This window comes from Rattus norvegicus, chromosome 10, assembly GCF_021556685.1.
Source record: "Rattus norvegicus strain SHRSP/BbbUtx chromosome 10, alternate assembly SHRSP_T2T, whole genome shotgun sequence".
Classification (NCBI taxonomy): domain Eukaryota; kingdom Metazoa; phylum Chordata; class Mammalia; order Rodentia; family Muridae; genus Rattus; species Rattus norvegicus.
Genome location: NC_141543.1, coordinates 43,083,032 through 43,099,946, shown reverse-complemented (window position 1 = coordinate 43,099,946; position 16,915 = coordinate 43,083,032). Strand labels below are relative to the sequence as shown.

At 48.8% G+C, this 16,915-nt stretch overlaps 2 protein-coding genes across 4 annotated transcripts in view; one reads left to right on the top strand and one right to left on the bottom strand.

Annotated features, from left to right (window-relative positions):
* The window catches only part of LOC148002862 (uncharacterized), a 115,240-nt gene extending 109,989 nt beyond the window's left edge, over window positions 1–5,251 (top strand). For both annotated transcript variants that reach the window (XM_087574945.1, XM_087574946.1), the window contains 3 exons: window positions 648–740; window positions 2,930–3,192; window positions 3,992–5,251. In XM_087574945.1, coding sequence (XP_087431071.1) covers window positions 648–740; window positions 2,930–3,192; window positions 3,992–4,120 — 485 coding nt within the window. In that variant the 3' untranslated portion in view covers window positions 4,121–5,251. The remainder of the gene's footprint in view (window positions 1–647; window positions 741–2,929; window positions 3,193–3,991) is intronic.
* Window positions 1–16,915, bottom strand: part of Fstl4 (follistatin-like 4) — a 433,607-nt gene that overhangs the window by 181,868 nt on the left and 234,824 nt on the right. For both annotated transcript variants that reach the window (NM_001414342.2, NM_001107000.4), the window contains 1 exon segment: window positions 12,681–12,926. In NM_001414342.2, coding sequence (NP_001401271.1) covers window positions 12,681–12,926 — 246 coding nt within the window.

The window sequence follows — 16,915 nt, the reverse complement described above, 5'->3', positions numbered from 1 at the left end:
AGGATGCACAGCAACCTCGTGGTAGTTATTTTTCTCTTTATGACAAAATATAGTGAGGAAGGGAGGAAGGGAGGAAGGAAGGGAGGAAGGCTTGTTGTGGTTCATAGTTGGATGAGATACTTGCCACAGTGGAGGGGAATGTACGGAGGGGAGTATGAGATATTGCATCCTGAGGGTGGGGGGGAGAGGGGGAGAAGGGGAGAGAGGGAGAGAGGGAGAAAGGGAGAAAGGAGAGAGAGGGAGGAGGAGAGGGAGAGAGAGGGGGGAGAGAGAGAGGGAGAGGGAGAGGGAGAGGGAGGGAGGGGGAGAAGGGGAGAGAGAGAGAGAGGGAGAGGCAGGGAGAGAGAGGAGGGGAGAAAGAGAGGGAGAGGGAGGAGAGGGGGGAGAGGCAGGGAGAGAGAGGGGGAGAAAGAGAGGGAGAGGGAGGAGAGGGGGAGGGGGGGAGAAGGGGAGAGAGGGAGAGAGGGAGAGGAGGAGAGGGAGAGAGGGAGAGAGGGAGAGAGGGAGAGGAGGAGAGGGAGAGAGGGAGAGAGGGAGGGAGGGAGAGAGAGAGAGAGAGAGACAGAGACAGAGACAGAGACAGAGACAGAGAGAGATATGCTGGCCTTCACCTTGTCTTCTTTTTCTCCCCTTTTTATTTGGTTTAGGACCCTATATGCGAATGCTGCTCACATACAAGTACAAGGCAGGTCTTTTTGCCCAGTTGAACATCTGTAGGATCACCCCTGCAGACACCAGAGGTATGTCTCCCAGGTGATTTTAAATCTAAATGGACAGAGAAGGCTGTGGGTCAGAATGAAGTTTTCTTCCACGTTTCTTCCAACCTCAGCATGTTTCCTGGGTGGCATGCAGCATGGACGATGGGAGGCCTGATCTTCGTGGAAAAAACTCCCAGTCAGAGGCTAAGCCTGCCCGAGCTGCCTGGACACACCAGCAAAGGCTAGGAGACATGGTTTCCTGGATGCACCTAACGCTAACCAGCAATGTTCGTTCAGAGCCAGCACTGGGTTCACCCTGGGCTACTAGGACAAAGGAAATGGAAACTTGCCTCCGTGGGCCCATTAGACCACTTAGCATTCTTACCCAAAAAGAATATGTAGATGATCTGGCCTAGTGTGCGGGCCTGCACACATTATCTCACCACTTAAGAGCCTAGGAGTGAATGTGAGGCCAGCCTGTGTTACATAGCAAGATCTTGTCTAAAAAAATGTGTATAATCTGCAGAAATTCCCATAAGCAAGTGTCTTAGTTTGTATCCTATTGCTATGATGAACACCATGACCAAAGGCAACTTGGGGAGGAAAAAGTTTATCACATCTTACAGCTTATGGTTCATCATGAAGGGAAGTCAGGGCAGAAACTCAAAGCAGGAACCGGGTAGCAGGGACTGAAGCAGAGGCCATGAAGGAGTGCTGCTTACTGGCTTGTTCCCCATGGCTTGCTCAGCCTGCTTTCTTACAGAACCTCACTGCCCTGGAAGCACTCACAGTGGGCCGTGCCATTCTACGTCGACCATTAATAAAGAAAATGCCTCACACTTTTGCCTCCAGGCCACTCTGATGGAGGCATTTTCCCAGTCGAGGGTCCCTTGTTTCAGATGACCCTAGCTTGGCAGAATACCAACCGGCATAGTGAGTGAGGGGACTAAGTACACTTAGCTTCATACTTTTCTCTTGGAAATTTTGCTTAACTGTATTTGGAGCAATTATTTAGACAGCTTCTCATTTTTGGTAGCCACATGCTCCCCTTAAGTCTGGAGTACTATGGTTTTCTATTTGTCAGATTCTCTGGGGGGACTAATAGCTCAGCAGTTAAGAGCATTTGCTGCTCTTGCAGATAACCCAGATTTGGTTCTCAGCATCCACACTGAATGGCTCCCAGATCCATATAACTCCAGCTCCAGGGGATCCAACACCCTCTTCTGGCCTCTACAAGTACTGCGCCCATGTGGTGGACTCCCTCCCTCCCTCCCTCCCTCCCCCTCCTCCCCTCTCCCCCACCCTTTTCTCTTGGTTGTATCTAAATTGTTGAGGGTCCTGCTTCTGTCCTCTGGCAGGACCATGCAGGTGAGGCACTCTCAGAAACTGTCCATGTGAATATCCACTCTGCAGGTTCCATACATGACCGTTGTCTGTTGAGTGCAGAACTTTTAGACTAAAATCTCATCACTGAAAACCCCACAGGTGCTTTTATTATGGATGCACTGTTGTTAATGTTGGCCTTTGGCAAGGAGGTCCACTAGGGCCACCAAGGGCCCAGGACAAAGAACCAGATGTCCTCTCTCGCCTCTCTTACTATGTCCCTGTGGTTTGCTCTGGGCGCTAGGACAGCTAGTCCCCGATGTGTTAACCCTTCCATGTCTGTTCTCCATGGCTACTATCCCTTCTCTTACACTGTTTCTCAATTTGCCTCTTTCTCATTTCTTATGAATTATATTTAGGGAGAGTTTTGCTTTATTCTCTTTGGGAAGAACATGTCTCCATACCCTCCAACGTGAGAATAAACATGTCACTTCCCTCCTCATGGTTAACCTGGCTCCCTTCAGACTAAATGTGTAAGGAGCTTCTGTTCCTCAAGTTCCAGTTCTTCAGATCCTTCCCTTCCCCTCTCCTGCTTCCATCGATTTTGACAATCACTAGACCAAGCAGTAATCCTATCTCCCGTCTCTTCTCCGAGTTCGTGTTTAATTGAACCAACAGTAGAAACCAGTTGTTGTCTAAAATGTGCTTCTGTTTCTTGGGTTTTGTTTCCCCCCCTCCCCCCCAAACATGCTCTTTCTTCTACTGGCTTAAGTGAGGGGTTTTCTGCTGCTGAAACACAATTTCCTTTTACTCTGGTGCAGATTAGGTTTTTGTCAACTTGACATGAGCTAGAGTCAGGGAAGGAAGGCCCTCAGTTAAGGAATTGCTTCCATCGAATTGGCCTGCAGGTAAGTCTGAAGGGATGATGATGATGAAGAAGAAGAAGAAGAATAAGAAGAAGAATAAGAAGAAGAAGAAGAAGAAGAAGAAGAAGAAGAACAACAACAACAACAACAACAACAACAACAACTACTACTACTACTACTACTACTACTACTACTACTACTACTACTACTACTACTACTACTACTGGTTCCAAAACAGAACAGATGAAACTTTCTCTGCACAGACAGAAAGGAAATCCAAGCCCACTAACTGCATGAAAACTATGGTAGGTCCTTGACCCTTCCTGGTACCTTCTCCACCCCTACCCTGGGCTCCCTTTGAGGCATCTTTGGTAGAAGTATTTTCCCTTTTGTGACTTCTTCCTTGACTCCTCCTTTTTGACCCGAATCTACCTATCAGGAAAGTTTCCGCTGTTTGGTCATCACAGCTTAGCTTCTAGGGTTTTTCTAAGGCACTGGAAAACGTATGGGGAGCCAAAGAAACCTGGGTGTGTGTGAGCTTCACCCCATTTTCGGGTAGAGTTAGCGGGCATACACAGACTTGAACATCTGCCAATGCTCTCAACAAAGACCTTGGGTTTGCTATATGTCAAGGAAATACAGACCTTGTCACTGTACTGGAGTTAACTGTACAACACCTGAGAGAAGGATGGGAAATATGGGTGTGTGAGAGGAAGGAGAATGTTACAGATCGAGGGAAGGAGGACAGAGACAGAGATAGTGAGTCTGTGAGTGCTAACTCAGTAAGGTCGGGTGAGGGAGGGAGGCACTGACCCATACCTCAGAAGTGCCTGCTGGACCACTGAGGGCCAGATGCGTGGGCCTCAGCTACCTTAAGAAGGGATGGGAGATTGAGCGCAAGAGGTGGAAGAGAAAACGGAGGTTCCCCTAGGAAGACAGCTAAAGGGAGATGGCTGACAGGTCCCTGGAGGAGCCCTCCTTTCCAGCTACACAGAGCAACACATGGCTCAGACGCGCCTGCTTACAAAAGAACGTGGACAGGGTTCATTGCGTCTGGCTGTTTTAATTACCTGCAAATCAAGTGATTTTGCTTCCTTCGTTTAGCAGGAGGTTTTTTTGAAAGCCATTTCCACTCCAATTGCCTCCATTAGTGAGTGGAGAGGATGCATTGGAGCAGAATGGAGTAGGCGAAGGAAAGCAGAGGGCAGGGCTCTGAGGACAGGCGATACCTAAGACCAGCGGATGCCGGATGCCGGATGCCGGGAAGTGTCCCTTCCCTTCACACCTCAGAAACCTCTCTCTGAACCTGGCTCTCCCACATCAACTGGAATCTGGAAGAGGACTGGACACAAGGCTTTTTTTGCCTGACAATGAACCACAGGAGGTCCATTCACTCAGGTGGCACAGGGTGGCACCCCCTCAGCTCTGGGTTGGTGGGGAGCATCTGAGACTCCATATCTGGTTATTCACTGTGGTGTGGTGATTATAGCAGAGCTTGCTCCAGCAGGGACTCTGCTGATTGGCTCCCGCTGTGCTTCCTTGGGTCACCACACGAAGCTTATTTATTTCAGTTACTGGGCAGAGTTCTGTGTTTCCTTTCTCCTTAGAGAAGGGAAGATGGCCTAGACGTTGCTTTCCTGAGCTGAAAATTAGGCAGAAGGGACAGACACTTATCTCACCCCTGGAGACTGGAGGCAAGGGCAAAAGGAACCAGGTATCAGGACCAGTCTGGCCATCAGACTTCTTCATCAACTTCTGTCCCACACCAGGGGCCCTCTGGCTCCTCAAGTCTCCATGAAGCAGGAGACCTCAAGTGAGGCATATCTATAGGAGAGTGAGGAACTCTGCCCTGCGGTCCAAGTAAGCAGACACGCTCTGTGGTGGGTGGCGGGCATGCAGAGTCAACATGTTTGAGTTGTGGCTGGTCTGACAGCTGCTGAGTTTGTCACACACATAATTAGATAAACTGGTCGAGCAGAGAGATTGGGTATGCAGTGCCATTTAGTGGCTGCTACACAGGGGCCTTGATCTTAATTGAAGGCACAGTAGGGGGAGCCTCAAGGAAGTCCCAAATCAACTTCTTCTTGCTCTAGTAATTTGACATTTGACTTGGAGAGATCATCTGAAGGCTCACAGGTGGTGAGAGCCAGCTCCAGCTCTGAGAGGCCTGAGCTGCCAGAGTCAAGGTCACTTCTCTCTCCACAGTCTTCCCCCAAACAGCTCCCTGGAGGGATTGTTGTAAGTAGGGGCTCCATGTCCGTCTGTTCCTTCACTGTTCCTCTCCTTCCTCCTCTTCCCCTCAGTGGCCTTCTAAATCTCCTGTTTGTTGCGACAGAACAGTTCACAAGATAAACTTCTACAGGGAAAGATTTGTCTTGGCTCATCAATGTGGGGTGCGTGCATGCGTGCATGCGTGCGTCCAGTCTATCACTGGAGGGGAAGGAAGGCATGATGAAGCAATGAGAATGTATGGTGGGGGTTGTTCACAGTATGGTAGAACAGGAATCAAGAGCAAGGCAGGATCCAGGGGCTAGGCATACTCTTCAAGCTCTGTCCCTAGTGACCCACCTCTAGCTGAGCCCCATCTTCTAACAATTCCTCCTTAAGCCTTTGTCCTCAAATAATACAGAGCTGTAAACCGTGAGCCTATCTGGGGGCTTTCCAGATCCACAGCATAACCTCCTCCTACCTTAGAGAACCCACAAAGCCTTGAGCAGGCTCCTCCTCATAGATCTGTCTATTTGCTGAGGCCTTCTAAGGGGTTCCTGTTATGTCACTCTGCACCCTCCAAGGGAATGTACATTGCATAATTACTAATGTGTGGATTCAGCTAAAAAATTCGTAGAACATCTCCAGTGAGGTAGGCAGAGAAAAATAAAGCAGACACCTACATTTGTAAGGACATTCTGTATGAAATGGGGATAGGCACTAACAAGAACTTTTCATGGAGGGGATCTGGTGCTTAATGGAACTTCTCCCAGCATGCTAGCTAGCTTGACATTCACACAGGAAAGCCCTGGTCCTGCAGGAATCATATATCATGTATTAGTCATCATACCATACCATATCTTACCACACCATATCATACCATATCATAGTATATCATACCATAATATGCCATACCATACCATATCATATCAAATCACGTCATCTATCATGTTATATCCACCAATCATCTATTTACCATCTATTGTCTGTGTGGATGATGATGATGATGATGATGGTGTGTGTGTGTGTTATATGTATGTGATATGTGTGTGAACACAAGCACGGAGGTCAGTGAAGGGTGTTGGAACCCCTTCCATTTCTCTCTACTTTGCTTCTTTAGGGCAAGTCTCTATTGAGTAGGCTGGTTGTCCACAAGATCCAGTGATCTTCAGGCCCTGACAGATCTGGGGTTCGAGGGGAACTTGATACCACACCCAGCCTGTTATGTTGGTGCTGGAACCTGAACTCAGGTCTTCATGGTTGTGCAACAAGGGCTCTTCAACACTGAGCCATCTCCATGGCCTTGTGTAGGTGACATTATGTAATTCAATGGCCATGGTAGGAAAAAAAAGAGAAAGCTTACATGGTTCTGAAGGGATTCTGAAGTAAAGCCTTCTCTTTTGACTCTAGGATTGGAGAGTGAGCCTGTCAATGACCGACACACCAAGGAAGTTAGAGAGAAGCAGGGGTAGGGGTGTAGAGACAAGCCGAAGAGGTGCTGAAGACAGCGGGGAACAATGGCGGAGGTGGGAGGCTCAGAGACCGTAGCTTGTTTCTGTGCATGAAATCAATGCACTGCGAGACTTTCTCAGCTCAATAACTTATTAGCAATTTTTAATTACTGGATTGTAATTAATTCATTCAGAATGCAGCTGTTCTGTGGAGCACGCCACACGTGCTGAACCGATAGTGTTCTTGCGCATTTTCAGGGGCCACAGACCAACATTTCCTTGCTGAAACCCAGGGGAAATAGTCAAAGAACACACACATTTGTTTGAAGTCATTTTTTTTTCCTACTCTGGAAGTGGATTCTACAAATGGGATAAATGCACCCCAAGGGGGCTTCAGTGGGGTGTGTGTTTGTGCTGGGGTATGGGTCAATTTTCAGTTCGGTCAGTCTCTAGTTGTATGCATTGATGCTGGCCAGATCCACAGAGTGAGGAGGAGTCCCCCAAATTAAAGACTGCCCACCGATTCCTATATATCCTTGAGGCCTTGATGCTGTGTCTGGTGAGAGAAGCTGTAGACTGAGATTGCACAGATGCTGGAGACTGGAGCTGGCCTTCATCCCAACTGTCACCCCCTCTCCCTCATACAGCATCAGTTTGAGCTCACACTGCACTGCTTGGCCCTTTCCTGAACTCCACTTCTCCCTGGGATTCAAATCTTAGACATCTGATCCTTTCTGTGCCCCTCAAAACCTTCCCCACTGTTTTTATCTGGCGATCCCTCTATCTCTTCAAGATCCACCTTCTAGGGTCTCCTCTGCCAAGCATGCTTATGAAGCCTCTCTCCCCTTCACACCTTCTGACAGTTGAACGTCTTTCCCAGGTTCTACTAACATTTTTCCAAACTCTTCTGCACGTTCCAGGGATTGCTACCTTGCTGGGTATCAGGTTCTCTTCCTTCTTGCTAACCAGCTAGGGAACCTGGGGGACTCAGCTCTCTTCACAGAAGAAGCCACTTGGAGGAGATCACACTCCAGTCATTTCCTAAGGAAACAGACCCATCCTGTCTCCTCTAGCCTGAAGGAAGAGCCACCACCCCTTACCTTTGGGCCCATAACCTGTGCAGCTGAGACCACAACCACTTGAGGGGACAGTTGAAAAGGACAAACTAGGGGATTCAGGCCATAGTCATGTGCCTCATGCATTTGGGTAGGGCATGGTGCTGGTAGGAGAGCATGGTATGGAAAGTTCTTTACCTCATGTTTGCTGGAAAGCTGAGAAAGAGACAATAGGAAAAAGCAAGTTCTGAAGGATACACACCATGACCTGGCTCTTGTACTTCTGTATCACCCCAAAACATGCTACTGTTTTACAAATCAAGGCATTAATGTCAGAACCCCTAAACCCTCACAATTTCAGTCTAGTCTGTTTCTCTTCTTCCCCCTCTCGTTCTCCCTCTCCCTCCCCCTCCCTCTTCTTCTTCCTCCTTCTCTCCCTCCTTCTCTCCCTCCTCCCTCTCCCTCTCCCTCCGCTTTTGATGTTTCTGCCTCAGCCTGACCAGTGCTGGATGATGAGCCTGCATCACTGTGTCTCGACTCCTGATACAATTGGTAGAACGTCCCCACAGACATACCGAGTCTTGAAGTACTTTACCAATCTCCTAGGCTTAGTCAGCACAGGCTTGGCCTAGTCCAAGAAGGCACAGTGACATACTTGGCCCCAGAAGCCTGGGCCTCCCTTTACTTTCTTGGGTCTCAGTCTTTCCTTGCTAGAGGGTTCTCAAGCTAGAGAAGCTGCTCTATTAAAGCACGTTAAACCACACCCCATTCTGCCAAGGCTCTGCAGTAAGATTTCACACACATCCCGGTGACTGAAGTCTCTTGGGGCCGGCACAGCCTGGGATGACAGTAACTTCCCCTGGAAGGACAGATGAGATTTATAGAAGTACAGAGATGGCGCTGGGAGGGTGTGGGGTCTACGTGAAGTTCTGAAGGTACCAGGTAGCTCAGCAGCAGCAACCACAACAATAACAACAACAATAACAATGATAATAATAATAATAATAATAATAATAATATGGTAATAACAATAGTGAGATTTAAAAGAAAGAGAGAGAGAAAGAAAAGGTTCTCTGGCAACAAGATTTCCTTTACTAACATGTGGACAAGCAGTTGAGTTCTCATGATTGTCCACCAACACTTACAGCAAAAAATAAATAAATAAATAAATAAAAATAAATAAAAAGCTAGGGTTCTAGAGAGACAGCTCTGCAGTTAAGAGCACTTGCTGCTCTTGCAGAGGGTGGGAGTTCAGTTTTCAGTGGCCGGGGGATCCACAAGTGCCTATAACAATAGCTCCATAGGATCTGAAACCACCATCTGATCCCCCCCACACACACATACACATACACACCCATACACACAATTTTTAGAACATTAATATTTGAAGGATAGTGAAGCCCCATGAGTATGTGGTCTACTCATTTTTTAAAAATGTAAATGAAGATTCTCTTCTTGGATGTCACTAGCCTGGAAGCCTCTGGATCCTGGGCAATAGGACGTCCACGAACGCTCTGCAGGCTGAGGAGGCGGAAGACAAACTCTAGCCACCAGTTTTGCGTCCATAATTTCATGGTTTGTTTGGAAACCTGCTCAAAGAGGCCATCGTATCAGCCGTATACACACAACCCTAGTTTGGTGAGGGACTGCTTAGAGAAGGCAGGTTCGTGGGAGACAGAGTATGACCTCAAAACCAAGTCAGAAGTGCCTTTTAAAGTTAGTGTGCATGGAGGAACACGCCGTGACAGGACGCCTTCAAACACAAACTCTGTCTGAAGTCAGGCAGGGACACCCTGTCTGGGTGTATGATCTTGGTGGTATTTGGAGCAGAGGAAAAAGCACATTCCCCCGAAAGTCTTTCCCAGATTTCTTCTTGCTCCTAACTTTGAACAAGAGATGCCCAGCTTCTGGCCCAGGAGGCCTGGGATTAAAGCTACAAACTTGAGTAGAAGCTAGCCAGAGTTTGGATTTAGTCTGATTTTTCACACAGGCTAACCACTCCTAAATGATACTGTATTTTATTTAGCAGTCACAAAGAATTCTGTCACCATAGCAATGGAGCCTGATAGCAGAAGTTTTCTTATAAGCTTAGAATTCCGACTCTTCTCTCTCATTGTGCGGCGAAGGCTGTGTGACTCCAGCCAGCCCTTGGCAGAAACCTTACCTGCAGGGGCTCTAGACACAGTGCCATGGTCCAGTGTAATCTGTCACAGCTCTTTCCCTAGATCCACACACTCTGGCCCCGTATGAGAGACCATGTATTGGTGGCTTCCGGAGGCAGATTAAACTCCTACAGACTGGAGTGTTTTCTCACGTGTTTTCCCAGAGAACAGAAAATGGTTGATTTTAGAAACTGCGCTTTCACGGGCAAAAGTGTTTTCAAGTTTCCCATGTTAATAACTTCTTGGATGTTTGGAACGAATGACAAATTGTCACCCATGGAGCTCAAGCTGGCATTAAATAGACTGCTGCCATTGTGAGGTAGGGGCAGCAGACAATGTGGGTCTTCACAAGCCCTCTCTCCTCAGCTCCCACCCCTCAGTCCTATCCAGCCTCTGCCATCAGCTTCCTATTGGAGCCGCGGTTCTGGGGGAAGTTCCCTGCTTAGGGCTGCTGATGTGTCCACCCCTATGAGTCCCTGTTAAGTCAGTGCCTAAGTCCTCCAGGCCACACGCTAGAGCAGTGGTTCTTAAGCTTCCTCATGACCCTTTAATACAGTTCCTCATATTATAGTGACCCTAACCATAAAGTTATTTCTGTTGCTACTTTATAACTGTAATTTTGCTACTGTTACGAATTGTAATATAAATATCTGTGTTTTCCAATGGTCTTAGGTGACCCCTGCGAAAGGGTCATTTGACATCCCTCCCCCAAGAGGTCATGACCCACAGGTTGAGAACTCCAGAGGAATGCCAGGCGACTGGACCCTCCTGCCTGACATGTTTGGCTCACCCCGATATTAAAAGGATTTCCCAAGAAGTCCAGACATCGGATCAGGGGTAGAGAAGAAGTTCTGGTTCTAGGTGGGCCCTCTATGAAAGCATCAAGGCTTGGTACACACAACCTCCTATAGTAGTCTCTATCTGCCACCAAGCTATCTGGGCTCTGAGATGTTCCCAGGAGCCCTCCTAGGCAGATCCTCTCTTCCTACCTCTGTGCTCCTTTAGGCTGGGCATCTCTGTGTTCTAGGTCTGTGGCTATATTAGCCGAGAAGAAGCAATGATGGGTCATACCAATACAGTGGACCGGGAGTCATGCCACATGATCTTTGTGTATTCCCCTCAATTTGCATTGCCAGAGCAGTCATTGATGGCCACCAGGCCCATGTCATAGCTGAAGGAGAGGACGGAGACGTACAGGGAGGCACCCAGGGCCACAGAGCCGAGACATACCAGAGCCCAGATATAACCTGGTATTTTGGAATGCGAGGAGACATTGCTCACTTGAAGGGGGATCTGGAGGGGAACAGCTGTGCATTGGGCGGGGGGTTCACAGAACTGGTGATTCACTGCATTAGGAAGATTCGGTGCATAAATTCAATCAACACAAAGCCCAGCTTGGGACTGCCCTCGTCATCCCTCACTGCGGCAGGGTTTGTGGCCGTTGTTCTTCCCCTCCTGTGAAATGAGAAATGCTGTTTGAATAACCGATGGCAGGGGAGGCTGTGCACACTCCAATGAGGAAATAAAAAGCCTTCGGAAAGATGCAATTTGGGGGATATTGGAAACCAGAGAATGGAACATCAGTCTATAAAATTCAACACGGCCAATAAAGCTGGAGCAACTGGTCAAGTGTTTTAGTGCGCACAGTCGCTGGGGAAGCGGCGGGCCAGAGCTGGGCGGCGAGTGCTTCCAGGCATCTGTCCTCAGCTCATTGTTGTCTCATTTGCATAATGCACCTCATGATTCTGAAGCACCTCAACATTAGTGTCATGACCACGGCGATGAAAGTGTCACAGGCTTAAGTGCACCTTCCCAGAGCCCGGGCCACCACAGCCAACCCAGCACAGCCTCTTTGTTACCAGGGGGGTGGAGGCTCACAGACCTGTGTTTTTCACTTGGATTGTGACCTCCCAACCCAGGCTTGTACTCTATGGCACATGCACATGTCACAGGGAGCCTGCAAGGCCCAGCTTGTCACTGCAGAGTAGCGCAGAAGCCCTTGGTGGCCAGCACTTCAAACCTAGACATCTCTCTCTCGCTGTATCCAAAGCAGACCTCAGACATCACCAGATCCAAGGCAGTCAGTCCTTCCACCTTTAGCATCCTCTACTCGGTCACTGTAGGTTTGTCCAGCTGCCACACCCAGGGAACTTAATGCACACACAGCTGCTCTAGTCATGCTTCCAAGCATCCCTGTGGGCTGTGGCACGCACTACTCAGAGGCCACATCAACACAGAGAACAGCATTCTAGCCTCTAGCCTTTGTATCCACGCGCCTCTGCGAGCCTCTGAGCATCTTTGTGGTGTACTGTGCTGGGTGCTGAGACAACATTAATACATAAACAGAGTCCACCCCTGCAGCTCTTACTGTCGAGCCCCTTTCTTCCCACCTAACCCCCCAGTGCATAGTGAGTCCTTTGGTCTCTGTCTCCATAGGTGTGTTCTACTGTCTTCACTGGTTTTGTTCAGAGCTTCTTTGAAAAGGCGAGGCATGGGTTGCTCTCCCACTGGCTGGGGACCGCTCTGCCAGTCTCATCTGGTCATTTTAAATGTACAGTGTAACTTCCTGACTCACGGAACTCTGTTCAGAGGGATACATGTGGTCTCTGTTGCCACTTTTCAAGACCCATGTGGAGACTTGGGTCTTACCTTATGACCTGGTGCCTAGTGGAGACTCTGTATCTGTTCAGGGTTTAGTTTGGCCTCCCCAGATTCTGTTCTCAGGGTGGGCAAGGGTGAGGATCTCTGGAGTAGGACTCAGACTTAAGCCTGTTGCCATTGGGTTAATGTACCAACCCTTCTCTTTACTGCCTCTACACCCAAGACCTGTGCACCCAGCACCGTGGTCACTGTCCACAAGGGTGTCAGAAGACCCATCACAGAACTCTGAAGCACAGGCAAGGGGCCCTCTTCCTACCTTTGAGGAAGCAGTCTTTGCTGTGTACACTGACAATTCGCTTGCCCAGCAGGCAGGCTGCACGGCGAAGCTCGCAGTGGTTCCCGTAGAGCTTCCCGTCGGAGCCGCACACAGGCATGTAGCGGGGCCTGCACACCTCCAGACAGTGGCACAGGGGCTGCCCTGTTGTCCTATTGTGCAAGCACCTGCTCCCGTGGCTGCAGAGTTTCTTCCCACAGGAGGATGACAGCCCAGGGCTGGGAAGACCTGTGGATGCAAAGAAACACAGAGGGTCAGTCAGCTCAGGGCTGGAGAACAGAGCTGCAAATCATCTATGTTGCTCTTGTGAGGCTGAAGTGACCCAAGGAGGGGGTGTGGGGTCTCTGGGTACATAAAATCCATGTCCCTCCAAGAAGTAGTTATAGGAGTCAAAAGGGTTGTTTTGCTGTGCAGTGTTGATGTTTTTATGAGATTTGCTCTGAACATCTCAGACAGCATCAACACATCCCCGAACCTGCGGGAAGGCCCTTGGGAAATACTTGTGTTTTCACGGGCATACTTCTCCTTGCTCTCAATGGGATAAATGAAAACACCTAGTCCTGTGTCACTAAGAGGTACCTAAGACCAGAGGACTGCTCCTATGCCCCGAGACCACTCCACAGACTAGAATTGCATCAAAATCACTGTAAAACTGATTTCTTCTCCCATCCCTTCCTCTGCCTTTCACTTCTTTCCCCCTCTTATTCCTTTTCTTTTTATTTTCTTTCTTTTGAGACAGTATCTCATACAAACCAGACTGGCTACGATTCCTGATCCTCCTGCCTCTACCTCCCAAGTGCTGGCATTGCGTGCATGGGCTGCCACACCCATCCTTTTCTTTCTTTCTTTTTTTTTTTTTTTCTTTTTTTTTTTTTCAGAGCTGGGGACCGAACCCAGGGCCTTGTGCTTGCTAGGCAAGCGCTCTACCACTGAGCTAAATCCCCAACCCCCATCCTTTTCTTTCTTAAGTGGTGACTTGCAACCAGGCTGTGTGCTAGGTCTCTGACAGGTCTCAATGATGGAGAAGATGTAACTCTGCTTTCTCTCTCTGACCTGGCCATTCTGGTTGAAGATGGAATGTGAAAAAGCCATGATATAAATGAGGCCAGTGCGGTGGCTTAAATGAGAACTGTCCCCATAGGCTCATGCATTTCAATGCTTGGTCCCCAATTGGTGGAACTGTTTGGGAAGGCCTGGGGATGTGACTTTGTTGGAGGAGGTGTGTCACAGGTGGTAGGCTCATGCCATTCCAAATGAGCACTGCCTCCCTCTCTGCTTTGTGCTTGTGGATTAGATGTGAGCTCTCAGCTATTGCTCCAGCGCTATGCCTGCCTGCCTGCTGCCATGCTTCCCGCCATGATGGTCATGGACTCACCCTCTGAACTGTAAGCCCCGAACGAACTCTTCAACAGGTCTCTTTGGCCATGGTGTCTTATACCACAGCAGTTTAAAAGTAATTAAGACAGCCAGGCCAGGAAGGAGCTATGGGAGCCTAAGAGCTACTTTTCAGTCCAGTGTCAGGCAAAAACAAAGCTGCAGGGAATTGAGAGTACTGAACAGAAGAATCAAGGAGTGCTACGTCTACTCTGGGGAGCTCCTGCAGAGGCTAGAGGGGAAGTGTGGTAAGGAGAGGGTGGGGAGACCACACCATCAGCAGGGCCACCACCATCCTCCTGCCACCCCTGACCAGTCCTCTATAGCATGACCTTCATCTGTGGATAGAAGCCCAAGACCCTGGAATTGGCAGTTGCCATACCGCTTGAGAATGTACCCTGTGTCTGACACACACCCACAAAGATCTTTGGACAGTGGTGCCCAGAGCTAACACCCAGAGGCCGGCGGCTATGGGGTGGCTTATATCACTGGGAAGAGAGGAGTCCACCCAGAGCAAAACAGTAATATTCTGCTGCAGGAGAGGAGTCCAGGGAACTATGGGATGCCTTGTGCCATTAATGCCAACATGTGGCATGCTGGGAATTTTTAAAAGAGCCAAAAGTTCAAATAATTACAAGGTGGACACAGCGTTTGCAGCTCTGGGAATGTGTTGCGCTACGCTGTAACGCAATGATCTTCCATGCCTGTTACGGCAGTTCGCACTGTAGTCTCAACGTCTGGGAGGTCGAGGCAAGAGGGTGGGAAGTCCAAGGCTAACCTTGGTTACACACTAAGTTTGAGACTAGCCTGGGCTACATAACATGTACCAAAAAACAGAAAGAAACAAAAAGCAAGACCAAACAAACAGACAGACAGACAAACTATCTCCCATATGCTATGCAAGACAAAATGGTTCTGGCTGCCAACACTGAGCCTTCAGGCCCAGCTTCTTCTCCCCAGGACAAACATGTTTAAGGGGGCGGGGGAACCCAGAATCCTTCTTTTCCTGTTTTGGGTTAAGTCTGCTTTTCATCAGCATAGATTTGAAAGGGGAAAAAAATCAGTTATGGAAAGATTAACTACTTGATTCAATAACTCATTTAAATTCCCCTAACCTTGGCAAGTTAAGAAATATCGACTTTTTTTCTTGCATCATAATAAACTCGAAGGTCAACATATCTCTGTGGCGTAAAAGGGCAAAACCAGAGCGGGGTGTGAAAATCTCCCTTATCCGCTTGGCTGACCGTCCCCATATCACTGCAAAGGTTCCCTCCACTCCAGAGCCACCCTCCTACCCCAGCCACTTTTCTGTGCAGGCTGACAAGAGGGAAAGAAAGGAGTTCTGGGCTGGAACCTCCCCAGCCCCAACCTCCTCCAAGCCCCCCTTCCCCAATCTCCCCACCTCCTGAGCCTAAGGCTTCTGGTTGCTTTGCTACCAAGTGTGTTTGATTAGCAGCATTCTCCTGGGTTGTTGGGAAATGGGCCACTCTGGAAAGTGCTGGCAGCTACTAGAAGAAACGAACACAGTGCTGAAGCAATCAGCTTTTGTTTTTTTTCCCCAAGACAGGGCAAGGAAGTGAAGCCTTACCACTAGATACTGTTTCTATAAACTTCCCTGTGCCAGCAGAAAAGAACTGACAGGCCGCCACACTTAGAAAATAAACGGCTCAAGTCTTCGGCTTCTCAGACTCGGCTGTGCTGCTTCTTCTCCAGCTGTGACCCTCTCTGTTCTCCCCCAGTGCCTATCAGCTCTGACTTACCCTAGAGGGTCTTCCTTCTTGGGGTCAGCCTGTGCTCCTTCCCTAGAGTGTGTGCCCTGCCTCTAGCTTTAGGAGGCTCCATAGGAGCTGGGCCACTGTCTTCCTGTGGTCACAGAACACTCAGGTTTTAAGGAACAAAACAATTTTAAGGACAATTTAGTGCCAATGTTCCAGTGTCAGGTCAGAGGCGGGGGAGGGTGATGGGGGTTACACGTAGTGATCGTCTGGAAGTCCGTCTTAACCTGTCCCTCCCAAGTGGGGAAGGATATGGAAGATGGTAGGGCATGGAGGATATATATATTTCTTCTTCAGTCAAGAGACCCCTAGAGAGGCGGAGGAAAAGGAACTTCAGAGACCACCTCCTCTACCTGGCCCTCTTTCTTTGAAAAGCCAGATTGTATTAAACACCACTGTCCACTTCTCCACGTGAAATGCTCACACTGATTAGCTTGCAGGTGCCTTTTCCGTAAACTGTGGTCTGAGGTCACGGTTAAGAAAACACCTGTGCCAACCCTGTGGCCATGGAAGACGATGAGACGGCTCACCTCTCTGCTGCGGAAACCAACTGCTGGCAAATATTTGACTCCTAATTATTTGCAATTAAGACAAAAGGAGCTTTAAAACCCCATGCACGTCCCCTCACCAAGGCTGTGGACAGCAGGCCCCATGGGCCCCTGAGCTTGCGTAGGCACGGACAGGCATGGGTGGAGACGCTGACCATGAGGTAGTTTCCTCATTAAACCAGCCCCTCATCGCCACATCCTTTCTGTCATTAAAGCAGAATGACTTCCCCACTCCTACCGGGACGATGATAAAACAGTAATGGGGAAGGTAACGGAGTGAGACTCCCAGCCACTGCCTCCAGTGTTTATGAGGACAACCGTGAGGCGTGAAAAAGATCGCGCATGCCTAATTTATAGTCATAAAGGAAGTCGTTTACCCAGGTTAAAAACTGATCATCTTGCCAAATAAGCTGCTTTTTAACACTAATTAAATTTATGGAAACACGGGTAGACATGGGAATTGATACATTAAGATACATTGATACATTTGTGGAGCCACAGATCTATTGTTGATGCTGAA